We start from the raw sequence: 25,254 nt of genomic DNA, 5'->3' as shown, positions 1-25,254 counted from the left end.
AGAGATTTTACATGTTTAACAGAAAAAAACTGCAATACAGAAGGACTGTGACTGGTGAACTGTGATGTAGTGGGGAGTTCTACTTTTCACCTGTGATTAAAAGTGGACTGTTGTATGTGTCTGTGTGTTGATGCATATCACAGGAGTTGTCAGCGCACCTCCGAAGATTTGAAATCAATCAGCATCAAAGATTGTGATAGGACAGTCAGTTGGAGCTGGTATTGACAACAAATAAAAGACATAGCACTGAGTAAATATATATTCCTATGTTTGCTTTTGGTTAGCAGCCATATGCTGCTAGCTGCCTCAGTCAAAGTGTTTGTGTGTGTGTGCATTAGGAGAGCATTCAATTGTTTGAAAAATTATACGACTGGTTAACTTGTGTTTAACTAAAGTTACTTAGTACATTGCCTTTACTGTTAGGTTTTATGAGGGCAACCATTTGGATGCTACTTTGAAGGTTTTATTGTACATTTCCATTGCCAGCCCAATTAAAAGCACCATACGGGATGAAAGTCTATCTGCCTGCCAGCCTCGCAGATAACAGATCAGACAGGCTTTTTGAAGAAAGCGAGATGTTTAGTCAACCCCATTGGGAATGCCTAGTGTGTGTGCGTGTGTCTTTTTGTTTTGCATGCTCAAAGTTATGTAATGGCGTTAATAAATCGAAGCACAATTCTATTTTTTGTTCATTCAATGCATTTTAAACATACAGGTATGTAAAAGAGTAGACTAGTCACAGACTACCACATCATAGTGAGGTGTTTATATAAATGTATACAGACATTCATCTTGGTAAATAGGGTAGGTAAAGAAGGTTACGTGTCAATCAAAAATGAAAATTATTTCAGCACGTCACTGGTACAAACGACACCGCCATGGCGACGACGTTGACACAGTAAATTTTTGCCCTTCACTGTATTATCAGAGTTGTAACAGTGGTCATTTCTCACTCACCTCCACCAGCTGCATGAGGTTGTCGAAATACTCCTCCTCGTCGATGGTGAGCTTGCCGTTGTGGTAAATGATGCGGTAGTGCTCCACTTTGCCGTCGCAGCTGACGCACAGCGTGTAGTCGCCCGGGTAGTTGGTGCTCTCGCGTACCAGAAATAGGCCTGTCTCTGGAGGGTAAAGGAGCCGCTCAGCTTGCTCGCGGGTGATCTTCCCGTGGAACCAACTGAGAGGAGACCAGAGAGAAGGATATAAGATTAGGTGCAGTAAAAATAATTGCCATTCTTGATGTTTACAGACAAGACTACAGTGATTTGTTTGCTGAAAGAAGCCAGTTTTGAGGGGGTGGTTCTGTGGTACAAACGAAACACTACTCATCTCTACTACCATACATGGCCAATGGAGAGTAAAGCCTTAGTTACCATGACGACGCAGAGTTTTCCTATTAGCCGAGCAAAGAAGAAAAGGTCCCATAAAAACAGCAAAAGCACGGATTGTCTTTTCACAGTACTTCTCCAAGTCACTGAAATACATGTCAATTATTATAGCCCATCGACATTATGTGGAAAAAAAAGAAAAAAAAAAAAGAACGAGAGCCCTCATGAAGACAGCCTCGTCAGATTCAACTTGGTTGCATGCCAGAGAACCAATTATTAGTACACAAACTTTAAAAAGTCTCTTGTAAAATATTTGTACTGTTAATATGAGATTTGCATTTGCCATCGATTAGAGTCACCTGCCGGGGCAAAAAGCCGCATAGCCATAACAGCGTCCGTCTGTGAGTCATGACTGGTGAACTGGTGGCAATTTACTGGCACTAATTGATTTAGTCTGTTTCTTGTGGCCGCTCGCATCCATCCCTCCTTGTCGTTGGCCTCCGCCTGCAGACAGCGGAAGGCTTTGTGGCAAAGCAGCTTAATGCGTTTCAATTTGATGAGATCAGGGCAGGCTGCCTCTCCGTGAACGGCGGATCCTTAACAAGCAATAATCCACAGGCAAGGGGGTCTTAGGTCCACAGAAATATAGATTTTGTGAGTGTGTGGTTTAATTTCTTTTCACCAATATGCAGTGCTATGGTGCTATTAAACTTTATCCTTTTTCTTAATGTAATGTTTGTAATACAGGGCCCACAAGGGCATTTGATCTGCTCCGCCATGCTGTTCCAAAAACTAATAAAACCTCTATTGAACTGTTAACTGAACATTCAACCTGAGACCTGTGCATGCAAACACGTTCAACGGCTGAGATTTGACTGTTAGTGGGTTTCAAAAATAATCTCGCATAAGGCTCAAGTAAAAAAAGGTTATCCATCATGTGGACTGTCAGCAAAATATGAGGGCTGCCAGAAAAGTTCCAGGACTGGTGTCATATCGGGAATATTCAAAATCCAAACTAAAAGGTTTCCCCCATCAAAGGAATCCCGCTGAGACTTTTCCATTCTTCTCTGCTGTGCCTTTATGCACTTCTGCAAGGATTCTCTCAGGATCTTCTGCAGCTCCGTTGTCACAACTAGTTGTCCACATTCCCTTGATGGCTCTCCTGAGCTTGGGAAAGAGGGAAAAAAAAAATGTACACATGCCAGGTGAAGATGGGAGGTTTCTCCAGAATTGTGATGTTCTTCTCTGCCAGGATCTGTCGAATGCTCAGCCCATTGCGAGCAGGCAAGAATCACGATATTATAATATAACTACGAGATTTTATTATTATAATGAAATAACTCTCTCACACACTGAGGATCTTGTCAAAATGTTGGATGATCGTCTGGCTCAAACTGAAGGAGAACATTGGTAGTTTGGGTTTTAAATATATAATTTGTGACACCAGTGCTGGAACTTTCCTGTCACGCCTCATAATAGGTACATCCTTGGTAAAACACAAACTCAACATTAAAAATAGAAACTGGTTGTAAATCCAGTTAAAATTGAACAGAGATGAGGTAAAACAAAATTTACAGGGTGGACCAAATGTTCATAAACAGTTTTAAAATGTTCCCATTTTATTACACTTGCATTTTTTCCTGGCAGATTGTACTTCCTGACCTCCACCTTCCTTCACTCAGTTGCTTTTTACTCTTGCATCTTTACATCTAAAAGTCCTTAATGAAAAACCAACTTCTCCTTCCTTACCTTTGTTTCTACCTTTCCTTCTTCCTTCTCTCTGACCTCTTTCATTCTTTAGCTGCCCTCAGACATTTTTTTCCCTGGCATTAGTGGCATATTTTCTTTAGATTCTGCCTTACTTCTCTCAGACATGTGCATTCTTTCTTCCATCGCTGCCTTAAACTGATTTAGAATTCACATTCTTTATTCTTGCCTCCACAGTGCCAGCAAATAAATAAATAAATAAATAAAATATATGTATAAAGTAGTTGTCTATTTTTTGTCCACACTTTATAATCATGATTCCAGGAAAGGTCAATCATTAAGAAAGGAGGAAATTCAGCATCACCTTTCCTTGCAGCCGCCACTTGAGGGCAGCGGAGAGAGGGGTAACTAAATGACGGTGGTACCCACTGGGTCCCGTCTGAGTGGGTCAGAGGACCACAGCTGAAGCCATTATGTAACCCAGATGAGATGGGACAGAGCGCTCTTCAAAAATATCTGCCAGTAATAAGCAAATCAACAAGTTGCCATGGAGGAAACGAGGCAAAACTAATAATATGAAGTCAATGTATCTATGTCCACTACAGTCCAGTTAGTTTTGTGTCGTTACGGTGAAGTTAACTTAGTTGAACTTTTACACTTGTATTAGAGTCAGGTTTATCATCACTGCAGCATGGAGGGTGAAATGGTAAACGCATCTGTTTCACAGTCCAGAGACTGTGGGTTTAAATATTGGCTCAGTCCCTCCCCACTTGCGTGGGTCTATGCCAGCTTCCCCCCCACAACCCGAAAACATTGTTGTTAGCTTCACTGAAGTCTAAATTGTTCATTGTTGTGAATGCAGGATTTAATGCTAGTTTGTCTATATGTGTAGTGTGACTGGCTGGCAACCTGTCCTTACTTCACTCGACCCAAGTTGAGATATGGAAATGTTGGATGGATGGTTATCATACTTTTCCTCTTTTGCCTTCAATGGTATCAAAGAATAACAAAGACAACACAAATAGATGAAATTAGGGCTGGGCAATAACTCAAAATAATGTGACACATCGTCATTTTAAAAATCAAATCGTTGAAAATCATGAGAAATCGAGTTTTGTCTTGTGGATTATTAAAAGCCATTTTGTGAGTTGCAATTCTGCACAACTGGCAGAATGCTGGATGGGTGGTTGACAAGACATAGCTTACTTCATCGTGGCATTTAAGCACAAACTATGACTGTTGCGTTTACGTTAAAACTGAGCTAGGATCATTATACTTTATTGTTGTGTGAACATTTTGCACAAAACTATTTTCAAATAAATAAAACCTTTAAGTAAATGTGTATTGGATTTATTAGATTAAAATTGATTAAAATCATAATCGTCCTGAATCACAAAAATCAAGATTTCGTTTTTTGGCCATATCGCCCAGCCTAAGATGAAATCACACCAACGCAGAGCACAATATAATGTTTTAAACTCCCAAGTTTATTTGATTTTTGGGGCATTTCGTTTAAAATAAAAAAAAAAAAAAAAAACAAGAATAAGTAAACAGAAAGTTGGACTCAAGTGGAGCAACAGGATGTTTGTTGGCTGCATGGTCAATCAGTAATTTTGTTATGTAACAACCCATGACCCAATGACCCAAAAGTGGAATGCTGCCGTCTGTGACGCTCATGACGGGTGCAAAGGGGTCACAGAAGTGGCGGTCTGGTTGGAGCGCAGCATTTTTCAATTTGGGATCGTTTTATGGATCGACAAATGAGACACGGTGTCTGGTGTGGAGTCAAAATGGAGTTTGTGTGTCCACTTTGCCTCATCTGTCATTTGCTTAAATCTCTTGCCTCATGTTCCCCTTTTAGAATGCTTCTCCATCTTCTTTTTTCGACCAACTCCCCAGGCCAGATATAATGTGTTACAACTAGTTGCTCTTCCATAAGGCCACTTTAATACTTGGTTTTCCTTTCATAGGGGCTGGAAAGTTAAGATATTTACTTTTGAGGGCACACATCAGCAGCTGTAAAGAGCTTTTAGTTCCACCTTTAGCGCTAACGTTTGTCCTTGGGTACTTACGGCATGAGGCTGAGTTTCCCTCCCGATTTGACTCCTTCCCTCTTCTGGACATAGTTTGCTGGAATGGTTCCCTCTCTGCCCACGATGTTCCTCGCTTTGTACCAGTTAGGATCCTGAAGACAGAAACATTTTCTTCAGGTGATCATAACATATGATAGTCAGAGATAGCGGACGCCTGGTTACCCTGGTGACTCCGATGATGGTCAGCACATCTCCTTTGCAGAAGGGCAAGTCCTGTTCATTGGCCGTCTGGAAGTTGTATTTGGCTACGCACTCGGTGCCTGTCGACCACGGCGCCTGCAACACAGAAGGGAAGATCAAGGCATCAGTACCAACGTGCAAACCCGCTCCATGGCTCCAAGTGGCTAACAGCTACTGACAAATAGGCAAGCACAAAAAACACTGAAATTGGTTCATGAATGGGTTTCTCACGTAATAATGACTGAAAACTGATGCAACAAAGTGGTGGCTCAAGTACCAGCCTATCAAGGTCATGGAGTGGGCTAATCAGTCTCCACATCTCAAGCCAAAAGAAAACCGATGAAGGGATATGAAATATGGCGTTTCCAAGTGGCAATCAAGAAATGTGTAAACTTTACATTAAATACAGACATTAAAACAAACCATGATAACGTAAAATATAAAATATACAACATTGCATTCCACACAAAAGTCCAAATAAATTAGCTTAAAAAATATCCATGTATCATGGACTAAGCTTGTGTCAGGACAGGTATGATGATGTGAGATTGACTTACGTGAATCCCAGACATGATGAGAGGAAGTGGGCAGCAGGAGTCCTCAGGCAGGTAGCGCTTACTGTTCACCTGGTACCATCAGAGCTGCGACATGAACAAAGGCAAGCGTTAGATGTGCGCTCAAAAATCACATGTAGTCATTCGGATAATGCATGAAATTATTAAATTAATTTAAATTTGGTGTAGGCCAAAAAGATTCAGAATTTTGAATCATCCGCCTGTCCAGGATACCTGCTTCAGATTAGTGTGAATTACCCAATACTACTTCAGCAATGTACGACTCCAAAAATCCACAAAAAATGGCTTGGTTCCCAACCAAAATGACCAACTTCCTCTTCAATTTCAGGATCTTTGTGTGCATCCTGTTATGATAGACGTTCCCACTCAATTTCATGTTGATCGGTGAAAGTGGTGTCAGGGGCTGTTTCTAACTTTCCATACGGAGCTTCTGAATTAGTTCTTGGGGTGATGTGTAGGGGACCTCAATGAAGATTTTAAGAGAAATCGAAAAATACCCCAACTTGTTCAAAGCTGTTAACTTGGAGAATGAGAGGGATTCAAACAACAACAACCTGGAGTCATAAATACAGCACACCCAGGCACTAGGTAGACCCCAAGGACAACGAGTAGTCTGTCGGCCTGTGATGCCGGGCATTGCAATTTACTAGGAATGTCGTACAGGTGATCACTTGAAAATGCAAATGCAATCAATAACATGATCGGTGTTATAAGTTATCAATAAAAACATATGTAAATGTAATTTCAGCAAATGTGTTATTTCAGAACTGCGTATTAACTGGTAGCCCTTCACATTAATGAGTACCAGAGAAGTTCTTAGTCTCGAAAGGTTTATGACCCGTTATAAAGCATCTTGCTTGCGACCAGTCAAGCGAACAGGAAGTTGCGAGTCAAGAGAGAAGGAGGAAGTCATTCAGTCATATTTTCCATTGCTATGCATGAAGCGGGGAGGGACCAATGAGAGTATCCGTACCCCACAAACTAAACCAATGTTCTCTTAAAAGTAGTTCGTAAGTCTTGATGAGCATGACGCGTTCCCTGAAGACAAGGTTGACAACGCCGCTCTTGCCACCACATCCTGTGTTGACACAGGAACTAGCCTGCTTGCAGTCAATTCCAGATAACAGCTGCATATTAGGCCAGGCCAACCCCTCTCGAGTCACCCACTCACAACCGCATTGTAAGGCCAAAGAGTGCTATTCTTAACTGTCTCCGCTCTGAGGAATGCCTTAAGAGCCATTCATGCACATCAAGCAACATGCTGCTCAAGCATCACGCCCAATTCAGCCAAGTGCTATTCAGTAAACTGAACTCCTTCCTTTCTCGGAGGCGACTGCAGAGACACGCTATTGTTCACTTGGTAAAACGGCACTCACACGCGTATGGAAATCATATTCATGAGCGTACATGCTCTATGATAGTTTCCATTTCAAAGAAATCGTACCATACAATGGGTGATGGACCAACACACAAAAACTTACATAATTAAAATGAGATTTTTTTTCAATAAAATACTATTATTGCATGTGGCCTGATCAACCTTAATAAATGGATATTTTTTGACCCATTAAAAAGCGTATTAAGGGCACTTCAAGATTTGTATTGGCGTGCACCTGAAGTAGAGTATAGTGCAGCTTCTGATGCATGATCTTAACACGATTAACTCCTACACCAACACGGCAATTACATTGACACATTTGCCAAAATCCCTTCATGTTAAGAGTTCATGTTATTAGAGGCTCCGCCATTAAGACGGTCTTTCATTATGAAAGAGTGAGTCATCTCAGGGCCCATCTTTAAACGTTGTCTGACACACCAACATGGGTGTTATGCAACTGTAGTGCAGTCCTACTCCCTGTACAACTGTGGTTAAAAAAAAAAAAAAAAGTGCCCATGCTACCAGAATGCAGCGGTTTTCAGCCGGACTTCATAAGTCCAATGTTTCTGGTGCTTGGGGGTAGAAGACTCTCTACGAGCGCAAAAATTAAATTCAGACTGCTACAAGAAATGACATGAAAGCCCCACAAGTTCTCAATTCAGTGGTTACCAGTAGTATTATTAGGGCTGGTTGATATGACCTAAAATTCATACATATCACAGTAATCAGTATATACTGAATCATTTACGGTACAGATATATATGGCAATTCTTGCTAGGAGCCTGACACAAAGTTACACAGCAATGCCATTCAGTAGCGTATCTAGCTAAAACCTGAACTTTTTCTTTTCCCTTTAAAAGCGGCCACTCCTAACAAATAGTTTTTTTTTTATGAAAATGCTGAAGAGACCATGACAACTGGAAATAGTTGGGCTGGCTAATATTTGAAATTGAAGCTTTACAGTTAAGTGTTGCCATATAAATAGGCAATAGGGAGTTCTATATGAGATGTTGATACACAAAGTGACATACTGTACATACACAGGCATAAACATTTGTATCAGCCTGGTTTTACTCGGACATGAATGACAATCACTTCCTCCTCTGCATCTAAATTTATCGCTGCTCATAGTGACGTTGTCATGGCAATGAGTGATGCAACAGCCCTCTTTAGTGAAGACGCACTTCCCAAAGTATGACCCAAGACAGAATAGTGTGCACTCAATCATGCTCGTGTGCTCAAACTAACCAAACCACAGCAATCCTGTGGATTGAAGATGTGATTGTGTTCCAATGGCTGTGTTGCCATTTACACTGCACATCTGAGGGGGGGCTTAAAAAAACAAACGAACAAAAAAACGTTTTTCACAAATCCAATTTCAAATTTTCATTTTTTTCCCTTCAATTATGCAAAACTGCCAATTACAATGACAGTATTCAAAACATGTTTTGTTGTTTTTTCCCCCCCCCTCCAATTCCGGAATTTATTTCATTCCTCCTGATACTGCACAATATTTGAAACCTATTCCTCTTCCCTGCGTGAAGCAACCCCCTCCTGCCACCTGCAGTTTCCCCGTGAGCAAATGCACGCGAGACATGCAGTGTGAAGTGATACTTCGCGTTTGGTCTGAGGTTCTGAAGCCAGCATCATAAGTAAAAGAGTAAGAGTTGATAGCACACCCTCTCCAGATCCCTCACAGTCTTTCATATGCAGAGTTAAACAAGTCAAGCAGGCAACTTCAGCAACATGGAAGCACATACCTCGGGTAAAAGGTTAAGCAACGTATACTGTAAATGGGCCATCCACGTCTTTGGCAATGTTCAGTGTTATTCACTCTGCAAATGCCTTCCGCCAGGCTCCTTTCTTGCCCTACAGCAAACAATATGAAAATGAACTACAGAGGATGATTAAAAAATAATAATACAAATAAAATAAAATTTACTCAATAACATGCCCTAGAAGGCCATTTTAATCAAATTTCAATTTTTCAAGGTATGTGATTGTGAATAGCTAAAAAAATCTGATATACAGAAGGCATTAAATCAGAATTGGACACTTAAAGCTGAAGCGTAAATCCAGCCTAAAAACACAATGGTATATTTACATCCCACATCCAAAGAATCAAAGGGCAAATTTTTTATTTATTTATTTTTTTAGCTGATTGCTGCGCCAACTTTTTACCACTGGTGTAAATAAAAGCCTAAACAGCGGAATCACCAGAGAGGGCTCAAGCCTTACCGAGAAAGTTATCGTCAGCTACTCAAACCAGAGCGACAAAACCTCAGGCATCTGGGGCGATGCAATGCACACTTTATTTATACTGCTCCTCTCCACCGCGATGAGCTTTAGCGAGCACACCGCGACGCAATCGAAACGCAGAATAACAACATAATACGGGTAGACGGATTTTAGACAGGCTTCCTATTTATTTGCCATTTGGCCCAGATACTTATGACTAAAAGTCCCACATTGTCCTGAGGGAAATCTAATTTATTAAGACTCAATTAAACCACAGCCGCAAGTTCACTTCACTCAGCAAAAGGACGCCATTATGTATATCACCAGTCAACAACATTCCTCACAAATCCCGTGTTGAGAGAGTGAAATGCCATACAAGCCCTCTGGATGCTGCATCAACATCTTACTTTGTAGTCCCAATGACCTTGATTTTTGACCGTCACATGTTAATGAGCTCTTTATCCAAATGCAAAGAGATAAATAACATGGCCTTCAGGGCTTCTTTGCACTGTTGTACTGTATAATATTAAAACAGTGTGACTGCAGCAGAAGAGTAATATGGAAATGTGACAGGCTGGTAAGCATGCAAATGTACAGTTTCTATACATTCTCTGCAAGTGAAGTGTCACTTGAATGCATCTTATTAAATTATGTGTGTCATTTTTAGTGTTGTTCCGATACCGTTTTTTGGCCCACGATACAGATACCCACCTTTGCAGTATCGGCCGGTACCGATACCATACGATACGTCAGTTTTTTTTGGGTTTTTTTTCACAACAAGAAAAAGCTGTCCTGCTATTGGTTCAGAGCATTCAAGGGCCAATACGATATCTTAGATCGGCATGCAGTGAACATGTCACATACCAGTGAATGTCGTGCACCAGCAAGACACAAGATGCTGCACCCAAAGTCCTATATTAGCGTAGCGTTGGAATGAATGGTATCGGCATGTTACTTGTGAGTACTCACCGATACCGATAACACTGTTTTAATGCAGTATCGGCACCTCTGCCGATACCAGTATCGGTATCGGAACAACACTAGTCATTTTGTCTGTTGGCAACTGTGAACACTTAAAGTAATGGGTGAATCTGAGCGTTTCCTTGGCTTTGGCCAAGATTATAATTATGTTGCCATCACTAGGGCTGGGTATTGCCGCCACGATACGATACGTATCACGATACGGGGGTCGCAATACGATACGTATTGCGATACGTATCGTATCCCAATACATGATCTTCAAGGCGATACGTATCCCAATATTTTACATTAATTTACTTGCATTTTATAATAACAGTCATATGTATACCTAAAGGATATGTTTATTATGCTGGATGACCAAAATGTTTTTGTTAATATCTCTTCTGGTTTACCCCCAAGCAGCGTGCCTGGTTTTAACGCACTGCAGAGCAAGGAGCAGTTTTCACACACACCGGGAAAATGTATTAATAGGCACGAGCCGAGATGAGCAAAAATATCAAAGTATTAAAAATACAGCTCTAAAATGTGCTTATTTGAAATATTTGGGGAAATAAAAACAGCATTTTTTTTCATGCAACACATTCTATTTCATTTTTTTTAAACAAAATATAGGAAAATTGGTGCATTAAGACACATGTGCCATGTTCATAAGTAAATAAATGTTGATATTTTTCCTCTACTTTAATTTTTCTTAGCAAAACACAGTGTCCAATCACTGATGAGCTATTTTTGCATTAATTGAAGGCAATTAACTTCAAAGACGCTGCTGGTTTTAGGTACAATGCAAGCTGCAAAGGCAAGCGACAACCCATTTCAATTTGTATAACAGGAGGTGCACAAGGCATGAGATGGCCTACCAATAAAGATATAAAGTTCCACACTGTTAATTAAAAATGTCATTAATACTGCCACCTTTTCTTTTTATAAATGGGCAACAATTTGGATATTTAAAGCTTCCAACTGAAATGAGGTGGTGGGAGATAGGTGCATGGAAAAGGCCTGCAGAGACATCCGGCTGGGCAGAGATGACAACGATGTAAATAACGGAGGACGCCGAGATGTGGCTTAGTCATTACGGTTGTGTGCCTGCCATCTGCCATATGAAACTTTTTATTTTTTTTATTTTATTTTTTTTTAAGGAAAGAAGGCTCTTTTTTTTTTCCTGATAAGGATGCTCATTGAAAGGCCATGATTAGCATAAATTGACAAAGTAATGAGACAAAATATGAACCGCATGACGGAATATTCCATTGGGGTCCGCCCGGCAAGCAAGGTTCCTTGTAGACTTTGTCAGATAACGCAGGACGGTTTAAAAAAAATAAAAAATAAATAAATAAAAAATAAAAAAAATAATCAAGATGAAGCAGAGAAAGGTTACAGCTGGTAACGGCTAGCTACTCAAATGTACCAAACTTTAGTATTGATTGAACTAAGGAGAAAGAGTTGAAATCTATTTAAAAAATGATAATATGCATGTGGGCAATTGTTAGCACATCTACCTCACAACAATCAGGTTTGGTCCCTATCCCCCTTGCATATCAAGGGCTCACTGCACATATCGCATGGGAGGTCAAAATGAGTAAAAACATTCCGATGGGGAAAAAGAACAGAAACGTGCATAAGATCACATCCTTTCTTTTGCGTTTAATCCCGAGTGGCCGCCTCCTATCTTGGCCTAAGTGAATGAAAAAATATAAATGAACGTGACAGAGAATTGTACAAGCAGACAGGTGGGCTGACAGACAGACGGTGTGACGTCAGGGAGCAGTGGGCTGCTCGGACTCTCGCTCGCGTCGGACAACAAAAGCAGGCAGCAGGAAGTGGAAGAAAGAAAGGAAGAGGGGGCGCGGGCAGGCGAAAGGGCCTGCGACGGCTGGGCCGCAGAGGGGGAGGAAGGGTGATGCTGGGCGATGGCGACTGCTTATTGTTTGAGCTTGAGCGCTCTGCTTCGGAGTCTCAGTGCAGACAAACAAACACACACTCTACAGCTCTGGCTATTTATATCCTCTCTCAATCCACGTAGCCAAAGACGGCCTGCACCCGCTTTTATCAGCACATACACTATGAAGATGTTAAATTAAATGAAAGAGTGTCTGCTCTGATTGCCTTTGAATGACTGATTTCTTTCTTTCTAGGAGGAGTCCTACATACTGATACGTATTTCTCATGAGTGTTGTTTCTTCAAAGACTTTCCACTGCTTATGGATTTTTAAGATGGTTAAAGGCCTTTTCATACTGCACTTAGCAGGGCACAGTGCACTATTGATGCTATGATCGATTATAGACCGCCATACATCGTGTGTAATCTTAAATGGATCTTTGACTTCTAAAGCCTTCAATGGCAGAGAGTTAACTGTGTCACTAGTATATTACAGTGCTATTTTTCCTCATTAAAAAAATATGGCTAATAATGATTTTTTTTTTTTTTCCCTGAGGCTGGAACAGATTAATGGCATTTCCTTTCATGTCAATGGGGAAACACGATTTGAGATATGGGTGTTTTAAGTTACAACTTGTATAATCAAGGAACAATTTAAAAAAGTTAAACCATATCTCACGGCAACACTGAACAGATAGAATAGATGCAGAGCAACTGACAGCAAATTCATTGAGTGCTGGAATGCAGTGTCCACTGTACGCCACAAAAACTCATCTCAAATATTCTACCCTGGTGACACATGCAAACATGGATGGAGTGTGTCAAAAGAACATTGGGTAGTAGTTTGGAGGTGACAAGATGTATGTGTGTCTGTGTTTGGCTGCTGCCTCATCTCCTTTGCTAGCAACACATGACAAGTCTTCCATTGAGGCCGCGGGGAAGAGGAGGGAGGCAAAGCGTATGCACACTGAGACACAAAGAACGTCATTAGCAGCAGACACAGTGGGGTGCGGGCACAATATGTCAGCCCGAAATCTCTTTTAATAAAGAGATGCATTCAGCACCAATGACACCATGGAGAAACACCCACCTTGTGACTAGGAGGAGGAGGAGAGACACACTGGCCAAAATGGGAAACAAGAATAAAGAAATGGTTCATCTCTCATGGAGGGGGGAATCATATTTGGAATGTTGTCAATTCTAGAGTAAAAAGGGAATGCATCGCAAGAAAGTGGTTTAATTGTTTGTACAGAAATATTGTAGTTGGGCCTCTGGGAGTGCCTCCCCATCCATTAAGAGTGAAACAAATAACTCGTTAGCTGCCCATTTCTAAAAATGCCTTCTGAGCAAGCCATTCTGAATTATGCTGAACTGTGAAACCAAAAGCTCAATAATTTACAGTACACCTGGTTTATATGCTTGATGAATTGGCAGTCTGGGGGAAGAGCTGACAGTTTTAGGCACCTACCAGACCACACATTGAAACACTGCTAAGCCAAAGCCAAAAGATAAGCAGGTCAGCAATGAGTTTTGTTGTACACACGTTAGCAGCAAATACTTGAAATCTTTGGCGAAGTTGTTAACGTGATGGCAGAGGTATTTGTGCTTGGCTAAGACACCGGTGCATGTGCCAAATGTACACATTCACTATCATTCATTGATAAATATAATTCGGCCAATTAGTAATAAAGTGCTGCACTGCCTCCGCCAGTGAAAATCCATGCTTTTACTGTGAATGAGTGATCACTGCTCTGTTCAACTGCTCAAATACAAGTAGCCTAGCTCTGCACCTGTCTTCACGGTGGAGGGAAAAAAACTGAAATCTGAAATATGTACCCTGCATCAATACACCTCACAGTGGATGTGGGAAGGGTAATCAGTGGTTCATAAGGCCGAAGAAGAGACCTTCCGCCCAAAACGTGCTAATTTCAGCAATGTTGTAAAAGAGATCTTTGCGGTTATGATTAAATTATGTCACAGATGCATTAAAATACCTGGGAATTGTTTAATATTGTGGAAAAAAAAGCACATGTATTGTTGCATTAAAAATACAAGCAATGTCATAGATGAGCAAAACCATTATGCTGCGTTCCTTATAAGATTTTTTTTTTTTAAGCTACATGTATGGACAACTTTTTTTTTTTTTTTTAAACAAATTAAGAAGTTCAATAGTCATACAATTACACAATCTACACCGATGCCAATCATGGCGATCAGATAGGAAGCCTTTATACGAGTTACTTTTAACAATGGCCACGCTAGTTAAAAAGGAAAAACTGGAGGTTGGGTTTTTAAGACAGTGAGTAGCAAGGACTGCCTGGCATTGTGGTATCTGCCTACCTCTCATATTATCGACAGTCATGCTTCGGCTACGATGCCATCCATGAATAATGGAACTTGCATCACGCTATGCCAGGACTCTAAATTATTCATCTTTGTGCGCAGACGATTATCAGCGCTCAGTGTGGGGCACTCAGCACTCTGTGGTCCACACTGCATACATACACTTGCTCACGCTTAGGCTTAAGCTTGCTTACTTAGAAAACAAGAAGTGAAATACTATGAGGCCACATTCTCTTGCATCCAGGAAGTGAAGCTATTCCACCACGCAACATGTCAAACAGAGGACTGGCTTTTTATAGTTTGTGGATGACTAATTATTGCTGCTAATAAACAAAAACTGTTTCAGAGGGACTTGACATAAAAAAAATTACATGTTTGGCCCATAAAATGTGCAATAGATGAAAGAGAAAAACTTTTTACAATAGTGGAACCCCCTTGAGATGAAGGTAATGAGGCCAGCAGTTTCTTTTCACAGGCTACGTTTAGAGAATGTAACCTAATTATCTGGGAGAGAATTGCCTGAAACATCCACTGCTTTATGATAGCTTCTATGGAGCATGTTCATGTCAGAGGATTAAACGCAAAGGCTTATTTTATCATCGTGCCCTGACGGTTTGCACTTTTCTCAACAATCAGGAGTCCCATAATATGTACACTGTCATGAAAATGAACCATGTGTTGCCATTGTGGCTATTGTCACAAGTTGTGGATTGGTTTCATATTTGGGGTTTATATGGATAGTAGGGGTGTTAAAAAAATCGATTCGGCGATATATCGCGATACTACATCGCACGATTCTCGAATCGATTCAATAATCGGCAGAATCGATTTTTTTTTTTTTATTTTTTTTTAGGATTCACACCTTGAGCATGGAAGAATGTTATATGAACGGCACATTAAGCCTTAATATTTTTATTTTAATGCTGTTCAAATGTGAAACAGATTGCAAACTGTTTGTGTACAGTGGCTCACGGTTATAAGCGTGATACGAATCGAATCGTCAGGTACTAGGCAATTCACACCCCTAATGGATAGAGTTGGCCCAGAATGGGTAAAAATCAGAGGACAAATAGTTGTTGGGCTGTGCTGCCATGAAGTGATCCAACTCGTACGTCACGAATATAGTTTTGGTATTTGCATCTGACAGTGCGTAATATGCCACAGCTGCCATGCCTTTTATACTTAGACAATATACAACAATTGAACCTAAAATTCATGCAAATTTGATGATGAATGAAAGCACCATGATTGGCTTTAAATCATGGGTTCCGATCTGTGGCTGATACAGGGCTTTACACTAACTTTTGCACTGGTAGCATGGGTGCTACCAACTTTTTCAGTTGGTCGCACCACAGGCTTTGGTCGCACCCTTTTGGGGGGAGATACAGCATGACCCTGTATTTGCCGATGTATAGTTGTCTCAATTTCTATAGCGTAGTATCAGATGACATAAAGATTGATAGCAACTCAAACTTATAGCTGCAAAATATTTTACTGAAACAAGATTTGTCTGAAATTAAACAAGTCAATTATTTTATATAACTTTAAAAGACATTTTTAAAAAAGGCTTTGCTTTTTGAACAGTAGTTTGTTCAATGATTATTTCTTGTTCAATGTTTTGTTTAATGCCTGTTTAAAAGTGACTATTGTAAAGATGCTCCTATTTTTGATGGTAAATGAATGTTATACGAATTATATAATATGAAAACAGCAGGTTTATTCTTTATTTTTGATTTATTGACGTACCAACAACTTGAATGGGGGATGAAGCCTAGTAGATGATTAGGCATTGTAAACAGAAGTGACTAGTTGGACCATTGATTCTAAGTTAAAAAAAAACAAAACAAAAACAAAAACAAAACACACACCCACACCCACACACAACGACAACAGTGATTTCACACCTATTATTCTTAATGATTGCTAGCTGTTATGAACTGATACAAAGCCAACATTGTTTTGATATTTGCCATTATTAACGTTTAATGCATTGATGGCCTTTTTTTTTCCCGTCTGAGTTGAACGCATCTCGCGGCTCGCCGAACGCTGTGAATGTTTACGCTCCCGTTAGTGGTTAGTTGCTAACGCCGGAGACTTGTGTCTATCAATGACGGACGAATTAACTAATTAACTTTCTTGGCGTAATTGGTGATTAAATATAATTTCTACGTAGCGTTGTGTTAATGTTGGAAGTTGACAGCCGCGTGATGACTCGTCAAGCTGGGCACCGTGCGACTGGATTAATTTTTGTACCAGCACAGGCTGTACAGTTGGGGGTGAATTGGTCACAGTCTCGAGCCCTGATCTGATACTAACAGGCTTACAAAAAGTCTGTTCAAATGCTAGGTTTTTGTAATGTACAAAAAATTCAGCCTCGGTTTCGATTAACATTAACATTTCAAATATGCATTTGAGAGATTAATTGTGTTTTTGCAAAACGCAGCTGAGGCTGGATGTTTTTCTTCTTTTACCCCGTAACACAGACATAAGAAGACAGGAAATTGTTGTTACATGTTCTCAAAAGCTAATACTTGCCAGAAATTCATGTACTTCAATATGAATCAAAATAATTGTGATTATTATTTTTCCCATAATTGCCCAGCCCTACTGAATATGTATTCCACAATGCCTGACACACACTTCTTTTGGCCTGTTGTATTAACGTTTGTTTGAGTTCTGTATCAGAGAACAGCCTGATAAATGACTCCTGTTACTGTTCTGCTCTAATGTAGCAATATTCCGAGATCCATGCGGAAAAGAGACTTGGCTGTGATAAAGGACTTAATGGACGGAGGGAATGGAAAAAAAGGGTCCCTCTCAAGTCAGGGTGGATAGTTGGTTGCTAAGTATGAAGTGTGACTATTAAAGTGACAGCAAGCAAAAGAAAGCAAGGGATTGGTGTTACTGGCAAAACAAATCACAGTTAAAACCAATTTTATTTCTTTACATAACAAAGCCTGTCTAAAGACCATGGAACTCACTGAAAGGCTGAGAATGGCATGAAGACAGGGTAGATTCTAGTACTTTGTCGCAGTATTACTGACTTCATCTATTCCCAAACCTGGAAGAGCTCACCTTATTTAACCACTGCACTGTTCTATAGTTTCCATTATGGCTGATAACCTTTGTGCAAGTAAATAAGCAAGTGTAACCATAAAAGTTGCCAAGTGACTTTCCACAGATCGGATCAGCTATATAAATGGGATCGTCTGATATTTTGAATTTTATGCACAATTTGTGAACAGCCGTAGTGTTAGCTGATCCGATCAATGACATTATTGATTGGTATCAAAAGTATCATTATATAAGTTTGACAATCCATCTGAGAAATATCAGAGGCATCAACAGCTCAAACCGTATCAATCACCCACAGCACGCCAGCAATTGTATTGGCTGTCTCATCACAGTACACTGTGCTGTCTTTGTGGCTTGGCAATACCAATCCACATCGGGCAAAGCCTTCGTTTAGTCGTTAGGATCTTCAGAATTTTGGATTACGATGCGAATAGACTACAGTGTTAAAGGATGCAAACTGACCACGAGCATGTCAACTGATACAGTAAACAGTTTTAAAGTCACGTACATTATCTTTGTGGAGGAAAAAAAAAAAAAATCATATATATTTAATAATTTATTTCCCAGATCAATCTGGCAACCGTTTGTCAACTTAAGTGTCTCCTTCAAACTCAGATGAAAAATCCCAAACTGCTGTAGAGGATCGGATTATTCTTCTTGTTCAGTGTTGTGTTCCTGCCCTGGTATTTAAAATGTAAATGAATGTTTAAAGGTGACTTATTCAAAACAGCTCCTTTTTTTTTTTGCGGTATAAATGCTGTGAGTTATTTACTGTATAACAAAGGCAGGTCCCCACCCTCCTTCTATATTATTTTCAACACAACATATTTCTCATGTTTAATTTGTGTTCAAAAGACAATGCCTAAGATATTCAAACTAAGGAAACAAAATAAAATGGTATTAATTTAACACTCAGTTGTGTTATGTGCTGCTTTTGGGAACTCCTCAACATGTATGAGTGAAGTGGGTATTCATGGTACGACAAAGTTTTGGAGGTACACAAACCAAAAGGAATGACTGCATTAAATGATCAGGATGTTTAAGGCCAATCACTGATCAGCGAGTCTAAATAAAATAATTCAATTTGGCACAGTTTGCGAAGGTATGATGCAATGGCTTTCTTGTCATTTTACTACATTAATGAACTTAGTGACAGCTCTTGTGGGAAACACTGCGGCTGCAATGTTTTTATTTGCAAATCCTTACGGTCGGTGGAAAGTCTACTCTACAGCATGACTCCACACAAATGAGGAAGCGCTTGAATGCTTCCCCATTCTTAAATATTCCTTCTGTTTATTAACAATCAAACTCAAACAAGCTTGAGTACACACAGGGGTGATATCATGTAGCTGCTCTAGCCAAACAACGAGCCTTGTGCTGGTGCATGCTGTGGATAGCATGATCCATATACTGATGTGGGGAGGATCGATTGTTCAGGCTGTCGACTTTAGCAACTACAGGGAAATTAAAAGGTGGTTGACCAAAATACCCATTCAATGAACCATGCAGAGCATGCCAAAATAATAAAGAAAAAATAAAAGAAAACAATGACTGATGATGATCAACTTTGTGTGAAACAGTTCTAAATTGGGATTCTCTGAAGCCAGTGGGGGTAGCAAACAAATGCTTCTTGTTGCTCTGTTCAACATGATGACCCCCGGTCAGCTGGCCAACGGGCGTAGGAGAAGAAGCCCTCGCAGTCGTCAAGTTGGGGGGAGCAGGGGAGGGATATGACTGACCAGACGCTGGCACAGATGGAGAGAAGCCTCGGCGAATTTGTGCCCAAGATGGCTGCCACAATGCTGCCATTCTACTGCACGATGAGGGCAGCAATGAGGGTCTGGTGCCGCGACCAATCAGCAAGAGAGCGCGACATTGTGACAATGAAGTGTCGAAAAGCACTTCTGAATAACACATTCGAGGCTACACCTTCCGAATATACCAAATTGTACACCATCATAAAAACAACTAATGGTTAACAAAGCGCAAATTGCCTGGACAATTTAGTCAAAAATCCAACTTAACTCTATCATACAAACTCAGTTACTAATAATAACCACAAACAAGTGTATCTGGAGGACCATCAAATGTTAAAATTAAAATGGCTGCCAAGGGGTTCAAGTGAAAGTGGTCAGCTGCATACAGATAAAGCACACTGTTCAAATCGTGTCCTTCTTTGGAACGCAAACTACAAACCCCAATTCCGGTTGTGGGGAAATTGAGACCAGTAAAATGTAGATACAAGCAGAATACAATTATTTGCAATTTTTCATCTCAAGTCTTTGCAAAGTAGGGGTGGGTGATATGGCCTAAAAATTCTATCACGATATTTCAAAGAAATTTGGGGTGACAATATTTTTGACGATATTGGCAATAATTACTGAACAATAGATTTGTGATTGACATTTCAGAATAATAGCGCTTTTATTGCAGCAACAATATTTAAGCCACCTTTTTTTTTTCTTCCAGAATTGAAATGTAAACAAAGTGCAAATATACCAACTGTAATGGAATAAAATTGAAATAAAAACAGGATGGACGGCTGGATGCTTGTGAAGTTATCTATGTACATTTTGGCCATCGGCTGATGCAGGTTGTCTTTTGTGAATGTCAACAGCCCTTTCGAAGGTGTGCCTCTGATACGAAAAATTCAAACAATCAGATAAAAGCATTAAATCAGAATTGGGAATTTGTAGTGCATTTCATGGCTTAAAGTTTAAACTTTAAAAAAATAAGCTTTTTCACCTTTGCATGAAGGAACTAAATGGCCCAAATGACCATTTTTATTTTTATTTGAGCCTTCTGTACTAACCTTTTGAAGGCTCTGTCAACTTACCATGCAGTCACAGACATACCTTCTTCTCTGTCTGTTGTCTTTGCAAATGTCGTTCTATTCAGTCACACCCGGACTGCTAATTGAAAGGGCGAGTCGTCTAATCAAGTGATGGAAAAGGCTTCACTTACATTGACTCTGCGCTTTGAACGGTCTCCCTGAAAGCCATGTGGAGCAGAGCCCAGCCCAGCTTAGGTGCTCAGCAGGGGGGTAATGGATCCTCTGTGGGTGCGCTCAACACTCATTTGAAGCTCAGCCAAAATCTGCTGACCTCAACACAAAGAACGCGTTCACTTCATCACACCACCACTCCGCTCCCCCAACGCCGGGCTGTTCCCTATGCTGTGTCCACTGTTTCCAAAGTTACATCGCTAACTACTAGCCCAGCATGCACATTATAGGGTTTTGTTACAAGAAGGTCCTTTGAAAACTCCAATCGCGTTCCACACACTCGTTGCCGTACTCCACATTTCCAAGGCGACCAGGTAACTGGTGTGTGATGGACAGCGACTGGCTGCACCTTGTTTGCAAGAACCCTCCACTTTGCATGCCAATGAGGTTTGTGCGGCGCAGCGGTGCAGGAAACAAAGCTTGAATCCAAACTGCCAAACAAACATTAATAAAGATGACCTCGCAGCCAAACACATTTCCCCTCCAAATGCATTCGGGCCAGGCCTTTTGAATTCCCCACTTGATGCACATCAATCACGGCGGTAGCGCAGCAAAGAATTCAAGTGCAAGACTCGACAGATGGAGTGAATGAAACGTCTCAACATGGCATAAATGTAAACGATATGAGTCGACCTGATAAACGTAGAGCCCCCTTACATACTTCTAAAGCTGGGCCAAAGAAAACTGTGGTCAGCCCTTAACAAAACAAAACAAATTCCCACACCAAACTTGTGTAGGTGTATCTCTATGTACACACAAGTGCCAAACCCTGACACACCCGTGTGGCTACACAAGGGCAGTATGTTTACATGGAATTCAGTATTGCAAAAGAAGCAGGGTCGGGTCCTAAATTAAGGGTTTTTGGGTGGTGGCCCGTCTGCCAGAAAAGGCACTGGTCCTGTATATTATTTATGATACAATACGCTGGGCTTCAATGATTATTTCATAATTACCATCATTATACTGTATTATTTAAGCCTTTAATACAGTATTAATCAGGGCTCTACACCAACTTTTGTACTGGTAGCACTGGTGCTACCAACTTTTTCAGGTGGTCGCACCACACAGCTTTTGGTCGCACCTTTTTTGAGCATGACTGTATTTGCTGAAGTAAAGTTGTCTCAGCATCGCGTAGTTTCAGATGGAGTAAAGATGACAGCAACTCAATATATAGCTTATATTGTTTTATATTATCCTACTTTAAAAGAAAGCGAAATACTAGAATGGAGGCTGCAAGCCTAGCTTAGTAGATGATTAGGAATTGTAAACAGATGTGACTGTATGGACCATTTATACTAATAAAGTATAAAAAAAAGAAAAGAAAAAAAAAAGGTGATTTCACACCCATCATTCTTCTTAATGTATGCCAGCTTTTATATATTAATAGAAAGCCCATATTGTTTAAATACATATTTGCAATTATTAACGGTTAATGCATTCATGGTCTTTTTTTCTGTCTGAGTTTGAAATGTCCGACAATATTTGAATGCAGCTTGCGGCTTGTCGAACGCTGTCAGTTGTTTACGTTCCTGTTGCTAGTTGCTAACACCGGAGACTTGTGCTATCATACAATGACATACTAATTAACTTTCTTCGCGTCTTTAATTGGCAATTAAATATAATTTCAAGGTGGCGTCGTGTTGCTGTTGGAAGTCGACAGTCACTTGAGGAATGAGGACTAGTCATGCTAGCCTCCTTGAGCCGGAAGATGTCACGCGCTGTGTGGGTCAATTTCAAAACACAAGTAGCAAGACAATTGAATCGACGTCAATGTTTGACTTGGAGGGCTTATATTTTGAAGTTGGCCTCCGCAACACATTCCGCGGATATACGACCCAAACCGTGGCTCTTGATGCATACGGCTCACGGCTCAAAGATGAAGCCGGCCCGTTGCACCACTCATTAAAACGTACTTGCGCCGTGCGACTGGATTCATATTTCACCAGCACAGGCTGTACAGTTGGCCGCATTTGCGGGTGAATCGGTCGCAGTGTCGAGCCCTGTAAATTGTAGTTAGAAGGAATTGAGTCGAAAGGAAAAGCTCTCGATTTACCCGTCGATCTACGTTTCTACCCTTCACCTATGGTCACGAGCTGTGGGTCGTGACCGAAAGAATAAGATCCCGGATACAAGCGGCCGAAATTAGTTTCCGCCACAGGGTGTCCGGGCTCCACCTTAGAGAAAGGGTGAGAAGCTTGGTCATCCTTGAGGGACTCAACGTTGAGCTGCTACTCCTGGCCCCTGGGATGACCCAGGACACGCTGGAGAGACTATGTCTCATGGCTGGCCTGGGAACGCCTTGGGATACTGCCGGCGGAGCTGGGTGAAGTGACTAGGGAGAGGGAAGTCTGGGCTTCCCTGCTAAAGCTGGGACCCGACCCAAGATAAGCGGTAAATGACGGATGGATGGATGGCTAATTGTAGTTAACTTAGAAGTTTGTCATATAGTGGCCCCAGGCCACAAGTCAACAACGTCGGTATTCAAACCATTTTCCCCACCTCTAAAATAATTTCCAGGTGTCCTCATGAAAGGTGTCTACGACTCTGACATGAAGTGAACAAAGGATGAAGGAATACAATACAATTTACTAATTGGCACATTCTGGTTAAATAGGGGGCTGTTTTGTCTCATGCAAATGTTGCACTGAAGACAAATCGAAATGGCTGTTCCTTGTCATTTAACTGGTGTGATGTTACCACCATGTGTTTATGTGTGTTTAATCGCAAGATAAGATAAGCAGGTATACAGTTAGCTTACTTTACCTCCAGTTTTAGCAGTTTCCCCTATGTTTCACTGTATACAGTGCTGATTTCCTTCCACACTTGTGTGAGTTAAGACAACAAATATGAGTTGAACGAGGCACATCGGCCCCTCCTCGCTTGTGGTTGAAGCCAAGAAGGCTGCTGAAACCCTTGGTGGTCGTGCCCCAGCTTGCAAAGGTATGTGCGCAAAATGGTTTGAAAGCGTAGGTAGGATGGGAAGAGGCTGGCAACAAGGCCAAAAAAATAAATAAAGTTGCAGCTGGTAGTGTGCTTTAAACATTCAACAGCACGAATGCAATCTCCCATAGACGAGATGGCGTGTCTGGGATAAAACTAATAATCAGATCATGAGTACATGTTTTGAAATATGCAATTGTTTCTCTGTGAATAGAATTTCTGTAATGAGACAAAGACGGGTATGTTCCAACGGTCCGTTATCCGACAGAGCTCCAGCATCGTGCTTTTATGCCCTCATGGTCTCTCGAATGCAAAAAAAATAAAAAATAAATAAATAAATAAAAAACTATGCGGTTTTAAAATAAAACATTGGCCGTGTGTACTGCATGATTCAGTCAATTGTTGCATTATGCACAGCGCTTTAGCTAAAATAAATAAATAAATAAAATGGTGCGTCTTCCAGTTTCTTCTCATACGTGTCCATTTTCCACAAACGAAGGCAAAAGCACCTGGGGGGTAAGACCATAAACGTCTTCTGCCAGCAAAGCGTCCGATAATGGAATCAGAGGCGCATCTCGGTGGGTGTCCTCTGATTCAAAACTAGCAGTGGGCGTTGTTAGCACACGCCAGGGTTAAAAGTCACCTATTTTGAACACATAATTTTTATATATATATATATATATATATATATAGAAATAACCATGTTATGTAGGAGGCAGCGTGTGTGTGTCCGCTAAAGCAATTAAATTTTGCGACGAGCTAACGGCTAACGGTAACGTGCTGGCAGTGGTTACGCGTTAGCAATGTGCGGCTAATAAAAATAAATAAATAAACCATAACATTACGATGTTTTACAAACGGCAACTAGTGGTTTCCTCGTTGTCCCGTTAGCCGCGAAGGCTACAACGAGCGAGTTCAAGCACAGCGAGACAAAAACAGTGACCCAAAGAGACAGAGGCTAAAAAGAGGCTAACTCACCCCGAGAAAAAGCGTCGACCAAGCGGGCTGCGACAAACTAGCGACGGTGGTCCATGGGGGTGACTGCGGCGGGGAGCATCCAGATTCGGCTGCTGCGGTTTGAATTGTCGACAATCCCAAAAACGCTGTGTGGACTTGATGCTAGTTTGCGCCCTGTCGATCATGTGTGTTATTTGTATATATATATGTGTGTGTGTGTATGTGTGGCAAGGCAACAAGAGAGAGAGGGGCCTTCTGCTTGCCGAGAGGAAATGGTCTCCGCGCATGCGCAGCGGGATGAGTAGCTGCTGCTGGGCTTCACGGTCGGCGAGCACAACCCAGCGGCCAAAACGGCGGCTACAGGCGACAATCAACCGATGGTCGACTTGTTACTGGCAAGTGGCAACTCGTTGGTACTCGGCGATTCTCCTTCTGGTAATACTACACATACAAGTCAGGATAAGGGTCATTCCAGAAATGAAAAGCATTTCGTGTTGGCAGTATTTTGTGGACACACAATAATAACAATTACGTTCTGAAGTTGTGTGTCTCTCTCAACGTAGGCCTATATGACAA

At 41.0% G+C, this 25,254-nt stretch overlaps 1 protein-coding gene and 1 long non-coding RNA gene across 3 annotated transcripts in view; one reads left to right on the top strand and one right to left on the bottom strand.

Annotated features, from left to right (window-relative positions):
- The window catches only part of cskl (c-src tyrosine kinase-like), a 31,636-nt gene extending 6,687 nt beyond the window's left edge, over positions 1-24,949 (bottom strand). Inside the window, exons 1-6 of one of the 2 annotated variants that reach the window (XM_077519634.1) lie at positions 24,700-24,949; positions 9,022-9,130; positions 5,866-5,949; positions 5,291-5,404; positions 5,108-5,220; positions 958-1,177 (exon numbers count right to left, since the gene is read on the bottom strand). In XM_077519634.1, coding sequence (XP_077375760.1) covers positions 958-1,177; positions 5,108-5,220; positions 5,291-5,404; positions 5,866-5,880 — 462 coding nt within the window. In that variant the 5' untranslated portion in view covers positions 5,881-5,949; positions 9,022-9,130; positions 24,700-24,949. The remainder of the gene's footprint in view (positions 1-957; positions 1,178-5,107; positions 5,221-5,290; positions 5,405-5,865; positions 5,950-9,021; positions 9,131-24,699) is intronic. The other variant, XM_077519633.1, reaches the window with a different exon arrangement.
- A 6-nt stretch (positions 24,950-24,955) lies between these two features.
- LOC144017752 (uncharacterized) overlaps positions 24,956-25,254 on the top strand; it is a 54,918-nt gene continuing 54,619 nt past the window's right edge. Inside the window, exon 1 of the long non-coding RNA XR_013283242.1 lies at positions 24,956-25,113. This is a non-coding gene — a long non-coding RNA (uncharacterized LOC144017752). The remainder of the gene's footprint in view (positions 25,114-25,254) is intronic.

This window comes from Festucalex cinctus, chromosome 4, assembly GCF_051991245.1.
Source record: "Festucalex cinctus isolate MCC-2025b chromosome 4, RoL_Fcin_1.0, whole genome shotgun sequence".
Classification (NCBI taxonomy): Eukaryota; Metazoa; Chordata; class Actinopteri; order Syngnathiformes; family Syngnathidae; genus Festucalex; species Festucalex cinctus.
This window is presented reverse-complemented; position numbering and strand designations above follow the sequence as displayed.